At 35.6% G+C, this 18086-nt stretch overlaps 1 protein-coding gene across 2 annotated transcripts; it reads right to left on the reverse strand.

The window, feature by feature from the left end:
• Nucleotides 1-458: 458 nt before the first annotated feature.
• On the reverse strand, nt 459-17826 carry LOC109536126 (protein dopey-1 homolog; the record flags this gene model as incomplete). Of its 2 annotated transcripts, XM_048665339.1 has the most annotated exon segments (20): nt 459-626; nt 886-897; nt 1330-1519; nt 1583-1735; nt 1791-2124; nt 2176-2352; nt 2410-2602; nt 2659-2837; nt 2895-3058; nt 3120-3483; nt 4190-4475; nt 4533-5637; nt 6660-7049; nt 7099-7376; nt 7437-7693; nt 11141-11924; nt 11985-12953; nt 16961-17136; nt 17414-17603; nt 17661-17826. In XM_048665339.1, coding segments are annotated over 20 exon segments (6535 nt in total), but the record flags the coding sequence as incomplete, so codon positions are not given.
• Nucleotides 17827-18086: the final 260 nt, after the last annotated feature.

Genomic DNA, 18086 nt, shown 5'->3' on the forward strand with positions numbered 1-18086 from the left:
CTTACCCAAATTTGCAAAAAAGAAACACTCAAGTTCGCTTTTTTCAAGTCTAATAGTGCTGATTTGCCAGCATATTGGGAGCGCGGGTTTGGGACTAGATTAAACATTTTTTATTTTCTTAAAATGTACTACGGGTCCACGCTTCTTAAGAGAATAAAAGGAGTATTTAATCCAATCTCAAACCCGCGCTTCCTATATGCTAGCAAATCAGCACTACTTGAAAAAAACGAATTTTCGAGTGTTTATTTTTTTTCCAAATTTGGGTAAAACAGTCTTCATTCTCATGCATTTGCAAAAACTTGAAAATTCGAACTTGTTAGCAAAAATTTGTAAAAAAAAACAGTTAAAAATTCCTGTTGTTCAAGCCGTTTCCCGGTGGATCGTTTGAAATTTTTGGAGTATTTTAAAGTTTAGGCGCTTACTAGTTAAGTAAAAATTTAAATGTACAATTTGCTTACATTTGAAATTGCGGCAAAGTGGTAGCGGGTAACAGAAGTGCTAGATCCAAAAGTTTTCCTGTTGCCAGTTGTAATCGAAGCCAATGAGGATGGCCCAAAGCATGTAATCCATTGCTACTGTTGGTGGTCCAACTTGCGTCCAATGAAGACAGCAATTTGATGTGAGAGCTATATGTGAAACAATCCGATTGAGTGTTTTCCATGAAAATAGAAAAATAATCAACGTAACTGAATCAAAAGTAAAACACATGAAACATGGAAAAATGTAATAAAGTACAAGTGGACAGACAAGAAAAAGGTTGTACCTATTAGTAGTCGTGCAACGTTTAGAAAAATTAGCTTGTATGGAAAAGTAAAACATAAAGGATAAAAGCGCTTGAGCATGCTCTGCAAAGATGGGGAAAATAACAAAACGAATATTATTTACCTGTTATTTGTCCTGTAGAAACCAGCAAACCCAGCGTAAAGCACAAAACAAATATTATGGTTAAGAATTATTAAACAAATGTTACATGTACAAAATGCTTCAACTTTTGGCCAAAACGAGAAATTGAGGAGATTTCCACTGCTGCTTGCCGGATAAGCATTTGACTAAACCCGAGCTAGTTTTTGGCCAAATTCATGAAGAGTTTAGTAGTTGCAAACAGTATCCTAATACTACTTAACTCAGACTGCACATACATTGCATTAAATGCACATTTAATATCAGTAACTCAAATACATGTTTTTAGGTCGAAAATTGAATCATTCAACGAAAACAAATTACTTTGGCTTATTAGACAAACGATTTTAACAGTTAAATACTATCACCTACCAATCTTAAAATCTGTTAAGTCCAAAACAGTCAAATAATTGAATAAATTTCACTTACTTGAATTCTTCGGTGTCGGTACTAAGTTCCTGTTCGATCTGTAGGAATACTTGTAGCATTTCACTGATTATGATTGGCCAAAGACTGGTCACTTGCATGGGGCTCATTCGAATCAGGATAACTCGGAAACACATAAAAACCTGGGCTTGGATTCCAGGAACGTTCAGTCTCAAGCTTGAAGTTAATTGTTCTAGAAAATAGTTCACACAATTAGCATTTCCAATTATTGTAATTATAGTATTGGCAAAACTACCTTGAATTTCAGGCATATACTTGGCATATTGGTCAATTTCACTACAGAATATTACGTAGGCCAGTCTTTTCAAAAGTTGTGCCTTCTGCTCATACTCTTGTTCCCTTGAAGAGAATATTCCCAAAGTTCCACTTTGGGTCATTGATACTCGATCTAAGAGATAGTTGCATTTAAGTAAAAAAAAAACTACCTGGAAATCACTTCTTACTCATCAAATCCCTGAATGTCGTATTGTCATGAGTCATCAAATTATCTACAATTATCCTCCAGTACTTCAAGCAGGCATAATCCATCTGAAAGAGACTATTGTCCAGGAGCAAGTCAAATACGTCCTTTTTCCAAGCTTTGCGAGTATATTGGTAGCTGCTTAGACTGGATAAAAGTTTCGAACAGGCGTTAAAACTGTGCATATTCTTGACTGTGTGTGTCTTAAGATAGGGCACGATGTTGCACATTAAAGAGGCCAGAATATTGTTCACTTTGTCCTTTTCGGATGATCCAAAACAAATGTCCAGGATTGGGGCCAAGATTTCTGACAATGTCTACAAACAACATTAAATAAATTTCAACCAGGAAATTGCCAGCTTTCTTACTAATTGTGCTTGCACGCTATGACTGGAGTTGTAAATTAAATCACTCGAAGGAGCTCCGTTTGTTATGCTATTTTCAGGGGTGGAATCTTCATCCTGTTCGCGAACAGCAAAATTGCGTCGCAGCCAAGTGGTCTGCTCGAGGCAGGAACCGCAAACTTGGGACACACAGTCGATAAGCTAAAATTAGCCAAAAAATAATTTTCCAATTATTTATCATGAAACTTTAAAACAAACCTTAGTTGTTACATCTTGAAGATCCTTCTGGTCTTTCTTCTCCTCTAATGGGCAGCACTTAATCATCATTTCGTGCAGGATGGCTGCTAATAAGAACTGCGCAGATGGACTCAGAACGTTCACTTCTCTGATGAGTGCCAACAAGGAGCTCCAAGCTTCTGAGAGTTGGGTAGCGGATGCATTACGCATGTAACTGCAAAATAAAACCAAATCAATGACTTTCAATGCGAACATTTCAGCGATTCTTACCAATAAAATAACTCTAAAATTGATACGTCTAGGCAAATATCGGAACTAAGACCTTCACAAGGAGGAGGGTGTTTTATCACAGCAGTCACAGTTTGTACTAAATTATCTAAGGGAATTACTCTAATGGCGGATATTAGGTATACTAGGTTGTTTTGGCCGGCGTTAGGTTCTGGTAACACCTGAAACGAAGTTCATTGCCCATAAACTATAAATCTATACAAAAAAAAGAAACTTACAGCTTTAACACTAGTAAATGGGTTTCTTCGCTCATACCAAGCGACCGCTACTGCGGACAGAAAACTGGCCCCATGATGCACAGCTATTGGACTCAAAAATTCCAAAAGTTGCTGTTTTACCACCTTTGAGTTGCCATAAACACTATTAAACTCAATCTCCATTGCTGAAAAAAATTCACAATTTTCCTCAGTAAGGATATTTACGTATTTGGATTGCTTACATACCAACAACAGTTTGCCATAACTTTGCCACACTGGATATAATCCTTGGCATGTGACTCAGTATGGTTTTGCGGGCGTTCTGATAATGATCCGAGTTTTGTTTAGCGGAAAAATTTATATCGGAACTCAACGGCGAGAAAAACACATTTACTAAATTATTTAGAATTTCCCCCGGGTTTGAGACAGCGGAAGTCGATGTGGAAGCAGGAACGTTTTGGTTAACTGTTTGCGAAGCATCCAAAAGACAGTAATGGCACAAAATCGTTAGAGATTCTAGTTGGGTCACTGTGTAGTCGGCGCTTAATTCAAAGTCATCTAAATCGGTTTTTTTGTAGTTTGTGGCGATTTCTTCGATATTGTTGCAAATCTACAAACATTTTATTATTATTATTTGTCTTATTAAATTTGATTTATTGCTGTTCAATCTTTGATTCCCAAGACCCCTACAAATACAGAATGGATCAAGACTGGTTTTTTGCATCAATAAATAACATTCAATACTTTTTTTTGCAGGCTTGGAGCCTTTTTAAGTAAATCTAGGCCAGGAGGGTTACAGATTAGATCACTTAGATCACTTTTGCAAGCGCTCGGGAATAGTACCTATACGTATTCAAAATATCGAGGCATTCAACAACGAAAAATAGAAAAAAAATTGGGCAAATCGCGCTTTTTTCGGAAACAATCACATATAACTCGGGAAGTATGCATTTTGGAGAAAAATGTATATGTACTTATAAGTTTGTTCGTTATGATGAAATTCTCTATAAGATAGAGTTAAACGCAGCACCCAGTCGCAATCTCCAATCGCACCACCGAAACCGTACCTTAAATATTGCCAGAAATCGTAATCTTCAGAAAATTGATTGAACATTTTATCCTATTTTAAATCAGTCAACAGTAGAATATCCTGTAATGTATGAAATGCGAAATTTGAAAGTGCTGTTTTGATCTTAGCTTCTGAGAAAAAGGTCCGGGACGAACAGCATTTTTTCTAACCAGCAAAATAGCTTTGACACAAAACTATTCTTATGCAGAAGTTGAATATCTTTAATCGCAACTTTGAATAACATTACCTGATGAATCACACTAATGGAAATTTGCTTCAAATTATCTCCGAAATATGGCAGACAACAAGTAACCATATTCAGCCACTTCTCATGCATGCTTCGCATATTTTCGTTCCTCAGCGCGCTTAAAATAGCTGATAGAAAAATGGCTTGCTTGGGTATCAAAACAGTGGGCGTATAATTAAGGTGTTCTCCATTAATGGACCCTCCACTAGGTTCGGGCGTTGCCTGTTCTGTCGGTTTTGTTGAAGGGAACACCGAGTGTTCCAGTATTATCAAAGAATGAATTAACCTGCAGATGAAAAAATAACTTAATATCAATCGAGAAGCGACATACCCAAAAACTTGCCTTAAGAGTTGGATTTGGAACGCCTCCACATGTTCTCCCATTCTGTTTTCCGAGTTGCATAGTTGAAAGTTATTAAACAGTAAAATATCCTCAGCAAAAGTCATATCTTCGTCGAAATTTCTTACAGAAGTCAGCAAGCAGTGCAGTAAAGTCTTCTGTATTTTACACTTGACCAACAGATCAGCAATATAACTAGAAAATCCTTTATTGCAGTTTTCCTCGATCATCGTGATCAGATTTTTTACTATCGTGTTCAAAATGTCTAAGGCCTCTAATTGGATTTTAATGTTGGTTTCCATTTCGTCTGGCATTGGACTTGAGTCGTCCAAAAATGGAAAAAACGTTCGAGCATAGTTCAGACACACCGATAAAATGACATCCAAGAACATGTAGCCTCTGTAAAAGTTGATATGTTCGGTGGTCAATTCGCCATTAAACCCTTGTCCTAAAAGACTTTTCCTGTGCCTGGCTAACAGGTAGAGAATGTCATTATTTTTCATGTTCTTAATCCCGCTGGTGGCTGAGCATTTAATGAAAAGCTGCGGGTTACACAGGATGCAATGTTTCAGAGTATGTAAAGCATACATCACTTGATTCGAATCAAAGAGCTCATAGTATAAACATATGTGCGAATGTATCGGGTATAAAACAAAGTTTTTTGAATTGGACGTGTTGATTTTATTTCTCAAGTCCAGGTCGCTTGGTCTGCTTGAAAAATGTGGAATATCAGGATCCAAACTATCGCCATCTACTTTCTGGCATACATCATCCAGAATTTTATTAAGAATTCCCGTCACTATTGCATATTCCTTATCTTTGCCTCTAAAGAACTCTTCTGCGCTCTTGCTCAGCTCGAGTTCTCCATGTAAATTAGCTGAATCCGAGATGCAATACGACCAACTTTGAACCAGAGAATTTTCGTCTGGCTTGATGTTGCTTTTTTCGTCAAAACTTCGGGATTTTGGCAGTTTCACTGTTTTTATTCCATTCGATATCGGCTCCATGCTCTCTAGAAGGGCCTTTTTGCCATTGTCCACTAAAGCGCTGAGGATTTCCGACTGTTTTCTTTGCTGGTTCAAGGAATCGTAGCCACTATCACGATCACCTGCAAATATCCAATTTTTACTATTTTAATGAGAAGTTTAAGGGCCGATAATTCACTTTCTGATAACGAAATCTGGCGGATAACAAGCGGAGCAAAAAGACAAGCAAATGTTCACGCTATGACGAATACAAATCGGCTGATACCTTGCGTATTTGGCAGATAAATTATTCTGCTACTACATTGGAGTTTACTGACGTTTTCGGGGAAATTTTTCTAGCAAAAGCAGTTAACAAATTTGAAAATCTAATGAGTCGAAAACCATATAATACAAGAGTGCAATAAAAGACATGTGGACCATTTTAGCACTTTGGACGATGCAGAATTTAAGAGATGGTTTCGCCTAAGAAGGGTGTTAACTAAATTTTCACTCCTTCATACTTCAAAACTTTTTTGTTGGGTATTTTGCCTCAAAATGTTTTCTTTCAAAAAGACAGAATTTCCTCACGTCTTCTGATATAGAGTAATAAAACTGTTCTGGTTTCACAATAGAGACAAATTCTATTCTTGATAGAAAGAGCTATTACCTAGAGCGGGTCGGCAATCTGCAGCTCTTTGGATGTGAAGCTGTGACTCTTTAGTGCCATACGCAAATATTACTTCTTTTATCAAAAAAAAAAATATTCTGAATCGATTAACGAAGTTAACTGGACGCAGTCTACAAGTGTAAGAGAAACTTAGTAATAGAAAACGTGACGAAAAAATTCGTGTTTTTAAAGGAAAATGATTTTGAGGCAAAATGGGCAACAAAAAGGTTTTGAAAACATGAATCCGCGTCTGCCATATGGAACGTATTTTCATTTTTCAATTCTTCTGCTTCCAATGTGGACTAAATCCAGCATTTAATTTTAGACATTAACTTTTCCAGGCTTCCTTTCGCTGGAAAAACGTCACCAATGCAGTGTGTTTGTTATCTCACACATAAGTTGGGATGAAACAAGACATTTTTATCTGGTACCTGATCAAGTAATTGTCTTGGCAGTTATCAGTGTTTAAACCTGGCCTAAGCGTTTAAAATTACATACCCGGCAATGATTCTGATTTCCCGTATATTTTCCTGTCGATTGAATCATCATTACTGATAGTATTGTCGTTGCTCGACAAACTTTCTAAAGAGCTGTGCGAAGTCTTCCGAGCATATGAACCTTCCAACCCTATCGGGTAGATTTCCTTGACGCTTAGAGGGTTGATGATTAACTTAACATTTCCTTTCGCCTGTGGGTCTAAAACGGGCAATACAGTGTATTCTTTGAAGTTCTTGTTTTTCTTGGTCACGATGCTGTTGGTGTCTTCCATCAGGATGGTTGCCATATTGATAGCCGATGCATATTTTTTTCCGGTTTTCGAGAAAGTAAACCACTTCTTTTTGGGCGATTTCGGTCTGGGACTGTCGGTCACATGGTACATCACGTTGCCTATAAAAAGTGATTTTTGTAAGGATTTCAATTTAAAAAGCTGTCTTACCATTAACGTTGCTGACCGCGTAAATTTTTTTTGTTTGAGATTCTTCCAATTTCTGATTGTCTTGGTCAGTCTGTTCGTTTTGGACGTCTCCATCCTGGATGTTCACGTGTCTAATTGAAACCCTTGCTGTGTTAGTAGCGAGCAGTTTTAATAAAATGGGATTCAGTATTCGTGGAATGTCGCTCTGCAACAGACTGTGAGTTAGAAAGGAGTTAGCGAGCAACTGAATAGCGGGTTTTTCTTTAGATTGCAACATATCCAGGAGCTTTAACAAGGACCTGCAATAAAATATTTTTTTAAATAAGTCTATTGCTAATCCTCCCAATTTTCTTAGTCACCTGTCGAAACTTCTGGTGCAGCTCTTAGTTGGCGGCAGCTTGATAGTAAGATCTCGACCCAAATGCCACAGCATACAAAACTGTTTTATGTAGGACGCAGTCACATGTTCATCAGACAGACATTGACCAATCACATTCTCAACGAAAAGCTTGTTATCGAACGTATTATGGATTTGGTATAGGAGGGTCACACAAACCATTAGCTGCTTCTGGTTTTTAACTGTCCCCAGAAGGGTCCACAATATTCTGGACATTTCCTGGAAAGTTTCATGTTACGAGTTATTAGCTCAGTACTAAACTCTTAAATATTTTAAGGCCAAGTTTGATTAATCGCTAAATATTCTGTAGCTTGGAAGTTTGAAGGTGTTTTATAGAAACTAAATAGGTAAGCGCGAATAAAACGAAACTACACTCTGAAAGCTTTAGTACTCTATCAATGTATAACTTGAGAAATTAAAAAAAAAAACGGATGTATGCAGTTGTAATCATTGGGAAATTCCTCCTACTTCCAGAAATATTCGAAAAAACCGAAATTTGGTGAAATTAATTTGTATTTTTCTTTCTCTCTACAAAATTATATAATCAGATTTAGATTTTAATACTTCGTTTGGGGGTCACCATCATCAACTAATTTTTTCAAATACAGGCCTCTATGCTTGACACCGGTTTTTGGAATTCTACGGACGCCAGTAATAAAATTGTACTTTTTCTTCAAATATTACCCGATGCTTTGCAATATCATATTTATCTTTTATTGTTAAAAACTGTCTGTAACAACGGATTTAAAAGTATTTAGATTTAAGATAAGTTTGAGAGTAGGTACGACCTAATAAGACACACGTAATTAATAGCATAACAATAAGCAAATGCTCAAACTGTTTTGAGTAACAAGGCAAACGAAATATTCACAAATTATATGTTTTCCTTTTTTACTCTGTGGGGATGCACTAAGAACGGAAATATTTTTGAATATTTAGATCGCTGAAAATGTCCAACAAAATTTAATGTTTTTGTTATTATTTTAGGTTTTCTACTTACATATACAGAGTGGTCCACAACTAATGTGACAAAATTCACTGACAGAGTTTAGACAAAAATGTTGCGTTTTATGCAAATTTGTCTTATCTGAAAGTTACTAATTTCCGAGATACGCAAAATTTTCCTTTATTTTTCATACTCTTAACTAGTTTTGCCAGGACCATGAAAATCAGTTTTCGGGAGTTTTTTAGAACGACAAATTCAAATTTCCTAGTATTTAGGAAATATCTAAAATGTGTACTTGTTTCAAGTTGATATATCTGACCCTTTTCGAAATATTTCACATTGAAACATCTAGTGATGTTGATGTGTGAACTCAAATTGGATTGGAATGGACCAAAAAACACAGGTGAATTAGTACTTCTAGTCCATGCGAGAGATTATTTTCCAACGGTACTGTCATAAACGAGCGAAGAACTACCTTAGAAAAAGCATACGCCAAAAAATTATTTAATATGAATTTATTTTTAAATGAAAATTAGCTTTTTAAACATATTCGCATGCAAAGCGTATATTTTATTTACACCATTCTATTTTATTATCAGTCTTTTACTTTAACTAAATCATTATTAATCATCACTGTTTGTACCATTATCATTGCAAATTTTTAATAAAAAATTGAAAATAACATGTTACATAAAAACATGTTTATATAAAAAAGTAACATGTTACTTTAGAACCGCATTTTGAAACCTAATACAAGTGGAACCGCAACGGTGGAACCTTGCACACCTCTAGTCAGTTAAATGCTAGAAAATATATTTTACCTTCTACTTTTACTTTGAATTTGTTGATAATGCCCTGACATTTATTTTCAAATGGAGAAATGCGCGATATGGTTTTTGATTATTCGCAAGATAATTTTAAATGCTAGATGATTTCCCAAACAACATTTTTTTTATCAATACAGCAAGCATTTAAGATTAATAAATTAATCGAAGAGTAATTTAGGTTCAACAGTTTTTATGAAATACTAATTTTCCAAACCTTTGCTGATTTTAAAAAGTAGTTTAAAATAGTTCTGAAGGTGCCTAAATAAATACTGTTTAATGTTTGTTAAGTTTTGCTTTATTGAAAATTTGTTTAGAATATTTCTTTTATTTAGAGATCCAATTTGAATTACTTCGTTCAAAAATCAGTATAGGTTTCAATCTGAAATATCTCGAAAAAGGTGAGAGAAGGTGATGGTGTGGTGAAGTCCACATTTTTTGTTTAGAAAGTATCGCAGAACGAAACATGGCAAAAAAGCGATCTTTTAAAACTCAAATTCTGATGTTTAATGATGATGCCATAATGCCTGATGGAGCCATAATAGTCTGATGGCTCCAGACTATTATAGCTAGCGCTCTCTAGGATCTACAAGCTACGTAATACAAAATTTGGATTTGTCGATCTAAAAAACTCCCAAACACAATTTTTATGGTCATAGTAAAACTGGCTTAGAATCTATTAAAAATAAAGGAAAATATTAGTTACACTGTGACACCCTGTATCTCGAAAACTATTAACTTTCCGACAAGGCAAATTTGTCTAAAATGCAATACTTTTGTCGCATTAATTGAGGACCACCCTGTATAAATTGATACACAGTTAATGGTTATTGATTATTTTTTAGTTTATTTCCAATAAAACTTCGGGGATTTTGATTTAATTCGGGAATACTGATCTCTAAATCTTGTCCGTGGTATTACAATTAATTTTAAATAAGGGCTGTACTAACAGTCTTTGATAATAGAACGTTAAGTATGATATTCTGCAGAAAAGTCCAATATTTAAATATCTGAAAACCTTTAAATCATAATTTTGTTAAGTTTCAAAATGCACAACTTTGCTCTATTTAACCGACTTCATATCTCTTATACTTTACTAGATTCCAATGCTTTTCAATTTTGTAACACCCTGTACGTGAGTGTAAATCGTCTTATTTTAGACACTATTCGCTACTTCAACTAGCGATGGTGGCGCTGCGAAACGTCAAATTACTCGTTGTCTGAATGACAGTTGAGACTTGTCAGACTTGTTTATTTATTGAGTTGATGACATTTATAACATAAAAAAAAAACATACACACTTTTCGATCTGTTTCTATTTCTTTAAAAGCATGCAAAAGTTGATTAGAACAAAACAAATCACAATCAGATGTAATCACCAATGTCAACAAAACAAGTGTCAAATTACTACTTAGCTTGTAGTGTAATTTTAGCCACCAGGGGCGTCTGGACGTTTGACCTCGCAAACCTTGTTTTGTTGACATTGGTGTTTACATCTGATTCTGATTTGTTTTGTTCTAATCAACTTTTGCAAGCTTTTAAAGCAATAGAAGCAGATCGAAAAGTATGTAAGTATTGTTTTATGTTATAAATGTCATCAACTTCAATAAATAAGTCTGACAAGTCACAGCTATCACTCGACAACGAGTAATTTGACGTTTTGCAGCGCCACCAACGGTAGTTGAACTCGCCAATTTTGTGTTTGTCCACGAATAAATAAATGGGACCAGGCAGATACCCGAATGTATGTGTTTGAATAAGAAAAACCACACTAGCTTCAGCCCTTTTGCTTATATACGAGGTGTTTCTTCTCTTTCTAATACAGGCCTTTGTGATTTCGCCTTGTTCATTTCACACATGTTCAGTTATTTTACCATTATCACTACGAGTGCTTACCTCAATGCTCAACGTATTCTCCTCGACATAATAGACATGCCCATACTCCAAAATCCCAGTTATAATAATTTTTTTCTCACTTTCGTACAGTTTCAAATAATTTTGATTCTTCGATAGACTGCATATTTCTAAGAGTGTATTCATGGCAGTGAGCTGAATTTCCCGGGAAGCTTCCTTGCAACAGGCCACCACAATCAGAGCTTCAAGCCAACTGTGAATTTTCTTCTCGTTCGAATCGGTCAGGAGATTGGGAAAGGTGCAAAACTCCAAAAGAATATTAGCCGCTATGCTCATAGAAGGTTCATAATTCGAATTTTCGTCCGAACTGATGTTGGGAACTTTTAAATCGCTTTGAATTTTCATCGAGTAGTCCACTGGTGTAAATTGGTGCTTTTCGTTGGAAAGCCGCTGATCTAGTAATAATTGCAAGTCTTTGCTCCTTTGTTGCTTGTCGTAAACGAGGGATGCGAAAAAATCTGTAATTACTGTAGCAGGCAAGATCTTGCACTTGATAAAGGAGACAAAGAACTTCTTGTACTGCTCTAAACAGTTTAAAAAGTGCTTGTTCTCGTATTTTGTTGTCACTGATAGGGCAGGAGGCGTATTTTCTTTGGACGACGTTTCGGGCATTTCAACTTCAGAGGTCGAGCTTATTGACTGGTCATTGTCGTCGTTCTTAAGCTCGTATAATTTAGAGCTGGATTTGGATTTTTTATTTTTTGACTTTTTTTCTATCTTGGGACTGGATTTGTCTTTTTTCTTTGAAAATTGGTTGCTGTAAGACCTAAAATTGCATCAATGGAAATTAGATTATACTGTAGATTGAGGAGTTTTATTGCATTACCTTTCTCTAGCCAAGTCATCCACAGTCAGCTCGTGCTTATCAGCGAATCCGTTTAGGTTTTCGCTAATCTTTGAGTCCGATTTGCTCTTCTCAATTGTTCTCGGTTCCCCATCTTCACATTTGCCTTGATTTAAGGCAGATTTTTCTAATAATTCAGCTGCAATTCGTTCTTCCTCTATTTGCTTTTGAATTTGGGTCATCGTAGTCGGTTGAATTTTCGCGAGAATTTTCGTGCACAATTCCAAGCTTTTGAAGATTTCATGGTGATTCAATTCCCCCACATGTGCATTGAGTGATTTGATAATTTTATTGAACAGATTTGGGAGAATGCTTGAAGTGCTGTCCGCATACGACTCTATCGGGATTATGTCCAAGAGAAAATCGGTGAGAATGCACAATTCCAGAATATAAGGTGTTCCACTTCCTATATCATTCACTTGGCAACGGTCTCTGTATTTGTAGCGCTTTATATTCGCGACTGCTTCTTCATAGAGCTTCTCGATGTAGGACCATAAGTAGTAGCTTTGCAGGGTGTTGAACAGTAAATTGGCATTTTTCACCAACTCCTGGCAGTTCTTGCTGACAAATTGCTTATTCAAGTCAATATCATACGCTTTGAGACTTTTCAAATCCCCATTAAACGATACACACCGTCCCGTTTGATTCCGATGCTTCTGCATGTTCAAACAAGACAAATACAAAGTGCGAAACACATCGTACAGGATGCCATCAAGAATAACTGGCCCAATTTGCGGTTTTTCGAACAACGACGTCAATAGACGATAAGATTTTACTTCAATTGGTACTTTGGTGCTGGTCTTTTTCAGGATATCTTTAATTGCGTCATTGAGTAAGTCGTAAGCGATGGGATGCGTTTGGGCTGTAGGAATATCATCTGCTTGTTCACCATCGATTTGGAGTAGAGGAATGTTTTGTGATTCGATTTGGAGAAGCCACGAATACAGGCGTCTGAAAATAATAAACAATGTCCTTAGCAAGCAAATGATACAGTAGGATGTTTTGTTGTTTATGTTTCTATAATCACAACTTTTCGGTTGGTGGCATCATTAACCGTGTACAAGTGAATACACTGATACGGATCCGAAAGCAGCTTTATTAACAATGGGAAATGAGAAACATGGACTTAACCGAAAGTTGATAGTTTCAAAAACTCAGTGCGTTGCAACCTTTTCAGTCCAAGCTGAAACGATCTCTTTATGCGCATATCTGTGTCAACAGATTGTGTTAGCCCGCTCAATTCTACATCATTGGACAGAAAATTACCAACTCACCAAGCGAAACATCACTTCGGAAATTTTCGATGTTTTAACCCAAACAGCAAATTTTTTGTTTTTTAGTTTTACGCGACAAATTGGCCATCGGCTCTAACATGATGCCGCCTTTTGGTTCATATCTCAGGAAACATTAGAGCTACACCGCTCGTTCTTATTTTCCTAGGTAGAAAAGTAAAAACCCGATGAAATTTATCTCTCAAAATAGAACTTTAGTGTGAAAATAGTGGCTGTTTTTACACAAAAGGGAAAACTTGGGTATTAGACAAAAACGTACAAGATAAGATCATAATTTCAAACCCGACACATTTTGCTCATATCTCAGAAATACATTGAGCTAGGCCTGGGTAACTCAATTAATTTTTAGGTGTTGGTGATGCGCAAATGTCTTGGTGCTTCAACCTTCAACCCAAGGCATCGGCGCAGTAACTCGCTCCTTTGCTGGGAAAATGTTAATAACCTTTTCTTTTAGATTTATTTTAACGGCCATTTATTAATAATATTTTTAGTTTTTTTCAGAATTTTCCACCTTTAGTAAAGTTACTCTTTCGTCTCAACGCTCAATTGTCTACAATTTTCTGACAATCTTAAGATATTTGCTGCGAAAAATTATAAAATTAATTTTATTATAACGCTCGCCTCCTTCGTCGTTTTGTAAAAAGTTGTGTAATTCGTCTCCAGCTTCAAATTTGGGACAAAAATCAGACAACTTTTTATCAAAAAACAAACAGAATAAGCGAGTTAGTTACTCTCTAAAGACTGTAGAGTTTGTAAAAAAAGGTGGTTTTTTCGTTTTGACTTAATTTTTTTCTTGCTTTACTCTACTCAAAAACGATCTATTTTATAGTTTCACTTAAAAATATTGACAATCTGGAAGTCTCTTACGCGCAAAATTACAAGATACATTTATCTCGTTTTTCTCCGAAAAGCATTAAGGTTTTCTCAAAATTGATTCGATTTTTGCCATGGAAAAAAGATGGATAGCCATCCCTCTTTCTTTTTCCCATCAATACAATTCAATCAATATAAAAAACGAGATATTTTCAACTACTTTGCCAGAAATACGTCGTAATTATCCGATAATTTTCCAATTAAAAAATGTTAAATTCTATAGTAGCATTCTATTATCTTTATCCTTGTCTCTTATCATCGTATAGAATAGAGACAATAAATTATTTGGCTACTTCGCTATGCATATTATAGTTGCATTTGCTCGTTAATATATCTATCATCCTTGTTTACCCTTCGTGATAGAACAGAGAAAACAGCATATTATTTGACTACGTAACTATGTATTTTATAGTGGCATTTGCCATGAGTATGTTCAGCATCCTTGTTTACCCTTCGTTATAGAACAGAGATAAACATCTTATTTCGTTCCATCTGTCATGAGATGAGGGGCCACTAAAACTAACAATCCTGTAAAATCGTTGATAAATGACAAGTGTTATCGCACTCGAAAAAATGTAATTCTATCATAAAAAATCCATAAAGTTTCTTCTACAAAGAAAGTGCGCGATCGGATACGAAATACTCAAGTGTGTTCTCTATTTAGATACCCTCCAGAGACTTTTTCCGGCTTTTGAATTAGGCGGAAATAACTTGAAAATCCTCCTGAACGCACAGTACAGTCTCCCCGAAAAACGGGGTAAGTACATCTGTTCTTTCCACGCTATTTTACGTTTCAGGGCAATTGAAAGCCAAATTTACCTAAGAAAACGAGCACCGATCTTAAACACTTTCGACTATAATCAGTTTGCGCCATTCTTGGCAGAAACTTAAGCGTTCAAGTTGAAGCGGCATTAGGGCCCCTTTATTTCATCAATCATTTATACTTTAAGGAAAGGAATTATTACATCAAGATAAAAATTCTTCAAATTCAACGGCAAAGTGCAAATTTTCTTTTAGGAAGGAATTTTTTATCTATACATATGTATTTACAGATAATTACAAAAATATTCGGACACCCCGCGTTTAGTTGAATTTCTCCACGAATATGAAATGTTTTTTTTTATTGTTTGAATATAATTATATGGTCACTTATGCCGACTATTATTTCAAAATAAGACGTAGTATCGCTTCTGCTATGATCAGCACGATTTAACTGTAAAAGAAGCCACAGCAGTAACGAGCATTCAGTCATTACATGTTTGATCAGAAGTCACAAGATTTGAGTCTCAGATAGTCTCAGTCTAAAGATAGTCAGTCTTAACATATACGGTCTAAGAGTCATAAGTCATAGTTAAGGTTCGGTTACAAGTTAAATCTATTGTTTGTATTAATTTGGAAATAAATTGTTTTCAAAAAGCTCTTTCAAATTAATCAATAAAATTATATCTGTAAAAGTATTCGCACATTTATTACATTTTGTTAATTAAGAACAATCAAAAGTAACGATTAGTATTTGGTGGGTCTACCTTTTTATTCCAACGCAGATGTGCGACGTTCGGACAGAAAAAAATATGACTCTGGAAAAAAATCTATCTACTTTGCCTTCTTCAAGTCAAATTTGCTTCAACTGAATTTTGCAGTAATATTATGAGTAGTATGAGAGATTTGAGATATTTATAAAGCGTCCATTCCTGGGCAATCCTGGCACTATGCATATAATCATTGCCTTGATAGAATTCAAAATTCTCCCTTATTCCCACTTTAGACGCACTTTGAAACAAATTAGTTTTTAAGATTTTTAAATAACCCATTTTGTCCAAGCTTCCATCAATAAAAACTAACTCGCCCACACCAAATGAGGCAATGCACCCCCATACCATAAGAGATCACCCGCCGTGTTTTACTGTTGCAGACAAACTTTTATTTTGAAGTTCATATGGTTTTTCCCACAACATTTGTGGTCCATCCGACCCCAAACATCTTGAACTTCGACCTGTGTTGACGAAAACACTTATTTTTTACCAAACTCAGTACAGGCCAAGGCTTAATATTCATTGGCCTGAATACATCTGCGAACAGTGTAAACAGATACTTTTTCCTTTTAACTGGAAGTTGTGGGGCACTAACTTTAAGATTTTATTTTACTCGTTTCGGTATAAGCCTCATTTATTTTGAATGTAACGTCTTTGAACGGTCTACGTGAATAATACAATCTCATTTTTATAACTAAATACTACAGCACCTTTTTTACGTTAAATTTTTCCGCGATTTTTTATTATTATTAATATAATGGAATTAAGTCCAGACTTAATTCTAGTTCTTTTCTTTTGCAATAAATTTTCATTGCACCGAATATAACTATGCCTACTTAACTGCAGCGAAAAAGCGCATCAATTGTTTATACCACTTAAGAATTTTTAATATTATTAGAAGAAATCCGATATTGTTGTAGTGTAGTAAAATAAAATTCTTCTTTTTCCAATTGGTTTGTTTGTTATTAAAACATTTTTCAATGCGTTACTCTAGTACTGTTTAAGAAATTCAACTAAGCGCGGAGTGTTCGAATATTTTTGTGATCCACTATCTTTGCATTCCTCAGCCAAGCCCAATAACGCAATATTTTGAATCACCCAGTAGCGTTTCGGTAATTTACAATAATCAACAAGGTCGACTAATTCAAATTCAATGTTGTGACATTATTTCCTAATCAGCTTGTGCTAAGGCGCGTTACGCTGATTGGGAAGTACTTTTGACTCTTTCCCAGTATTAATAAAATGTGATATGAATACAGACCTATTTAGGGACATGTCCCTTCTTAGTATTGTGGACAGGGCTGCGGTGACTAAACGCACCATGTCAGCGTAAAGAAGTTGCTTGTTTTGCATGGGAAAACACACCATCAGCAGGTCTAAAGCGGACCTTTGTACCAGCACGCTCGAATCTTGAACTGCTGCACATAAACCTGACACCTGAAACGAAAATATACCAGTTCAATATAGCAACAATTTATTATGTGAGGCTTGAACTAAAACAATTTAAATGAATCAATGAAAAATGTTATAACTAAACATTGCAGAAAAAGTTTTCTTAATCGTTTTCAGGATTTTTTTCACGATCAATCATCAATCTTCAAGTGTGTTGCTTTATTTAAAGCTACTCTAGTAGTATTTATAAATAATCAATTTTACAATCATAATCACAATAAATTCATGCTAATTGTGTCACATTCCTGAAAAATGCCCATACCATTAATCCAATATCATGTCCCATTAAATAGAGTTGGTCCTCCATGGGCAACTTTCGACTATAATGAGCGAAAACGTAGGTAACCGCCGGCAATCTTACAGGACTGTTATTTGCCACACATTGCCATATGCAGGTATAGAAATAGGGCGGTCCCACCCCATCACAAACGTCTTCTAATAATTTGTTAGTTCTACAACAAAATTCGTTATTACTAACTTAGCCCCATTTTCTCGCGTTCGCTTCCTACCTATCAAAGTGGTCGGTTCCTGTATCCAACCCCGGAAGAATCCCACTAAGAAATCCACTTAAAGCCGGCCTTAGCCGATCTCCTAATGGAACGAAATGGGTCTCGTATATGGTCAACAATGCTGGACGTATATTCATGGCAGCATGGCTCATAAGAGGAAATAAACCTTTAACAAAAATAAATTAGGTCACTAATTGGAAAAAATTAAGTCATGTGCAGGTGAATAACATTGTATGTGGTCGCAAAAACAAGTGGTATGTTTGTTCTTTCCTTTAGATGCTTTATTGCGTAAGTGATAATTAACACTTACTATGTTTAGAGAGATGTTTTATTACCTACGCCCTGTTAATTTATTTATTAGTGTGTTTTCTAGAGAAATAATCGATGTTGCTTAGCTATGATGACTCATGAAGCTGAGATCAGGAT

This window comes from Dendroctonus ponderosae, unplaced genomic scaffold (assembly GCF_020466585.1).
Source record: "Dendroctonus ponderosae isolate FM_Combo_2020 unplaced genomic scaffold, Dpon_F_20191213v2 Dpon_F_20191213_309, whole genome shotgun sequence".
In the NCBI taxonomy this organism is placed as follows: domain Eukaryota; kingdom Metazoa; phylum Arthropoda; class Insecta; order Coleoptera; family Curculionidae; genus Dendroctonus; species Dendroctonus ponderosae.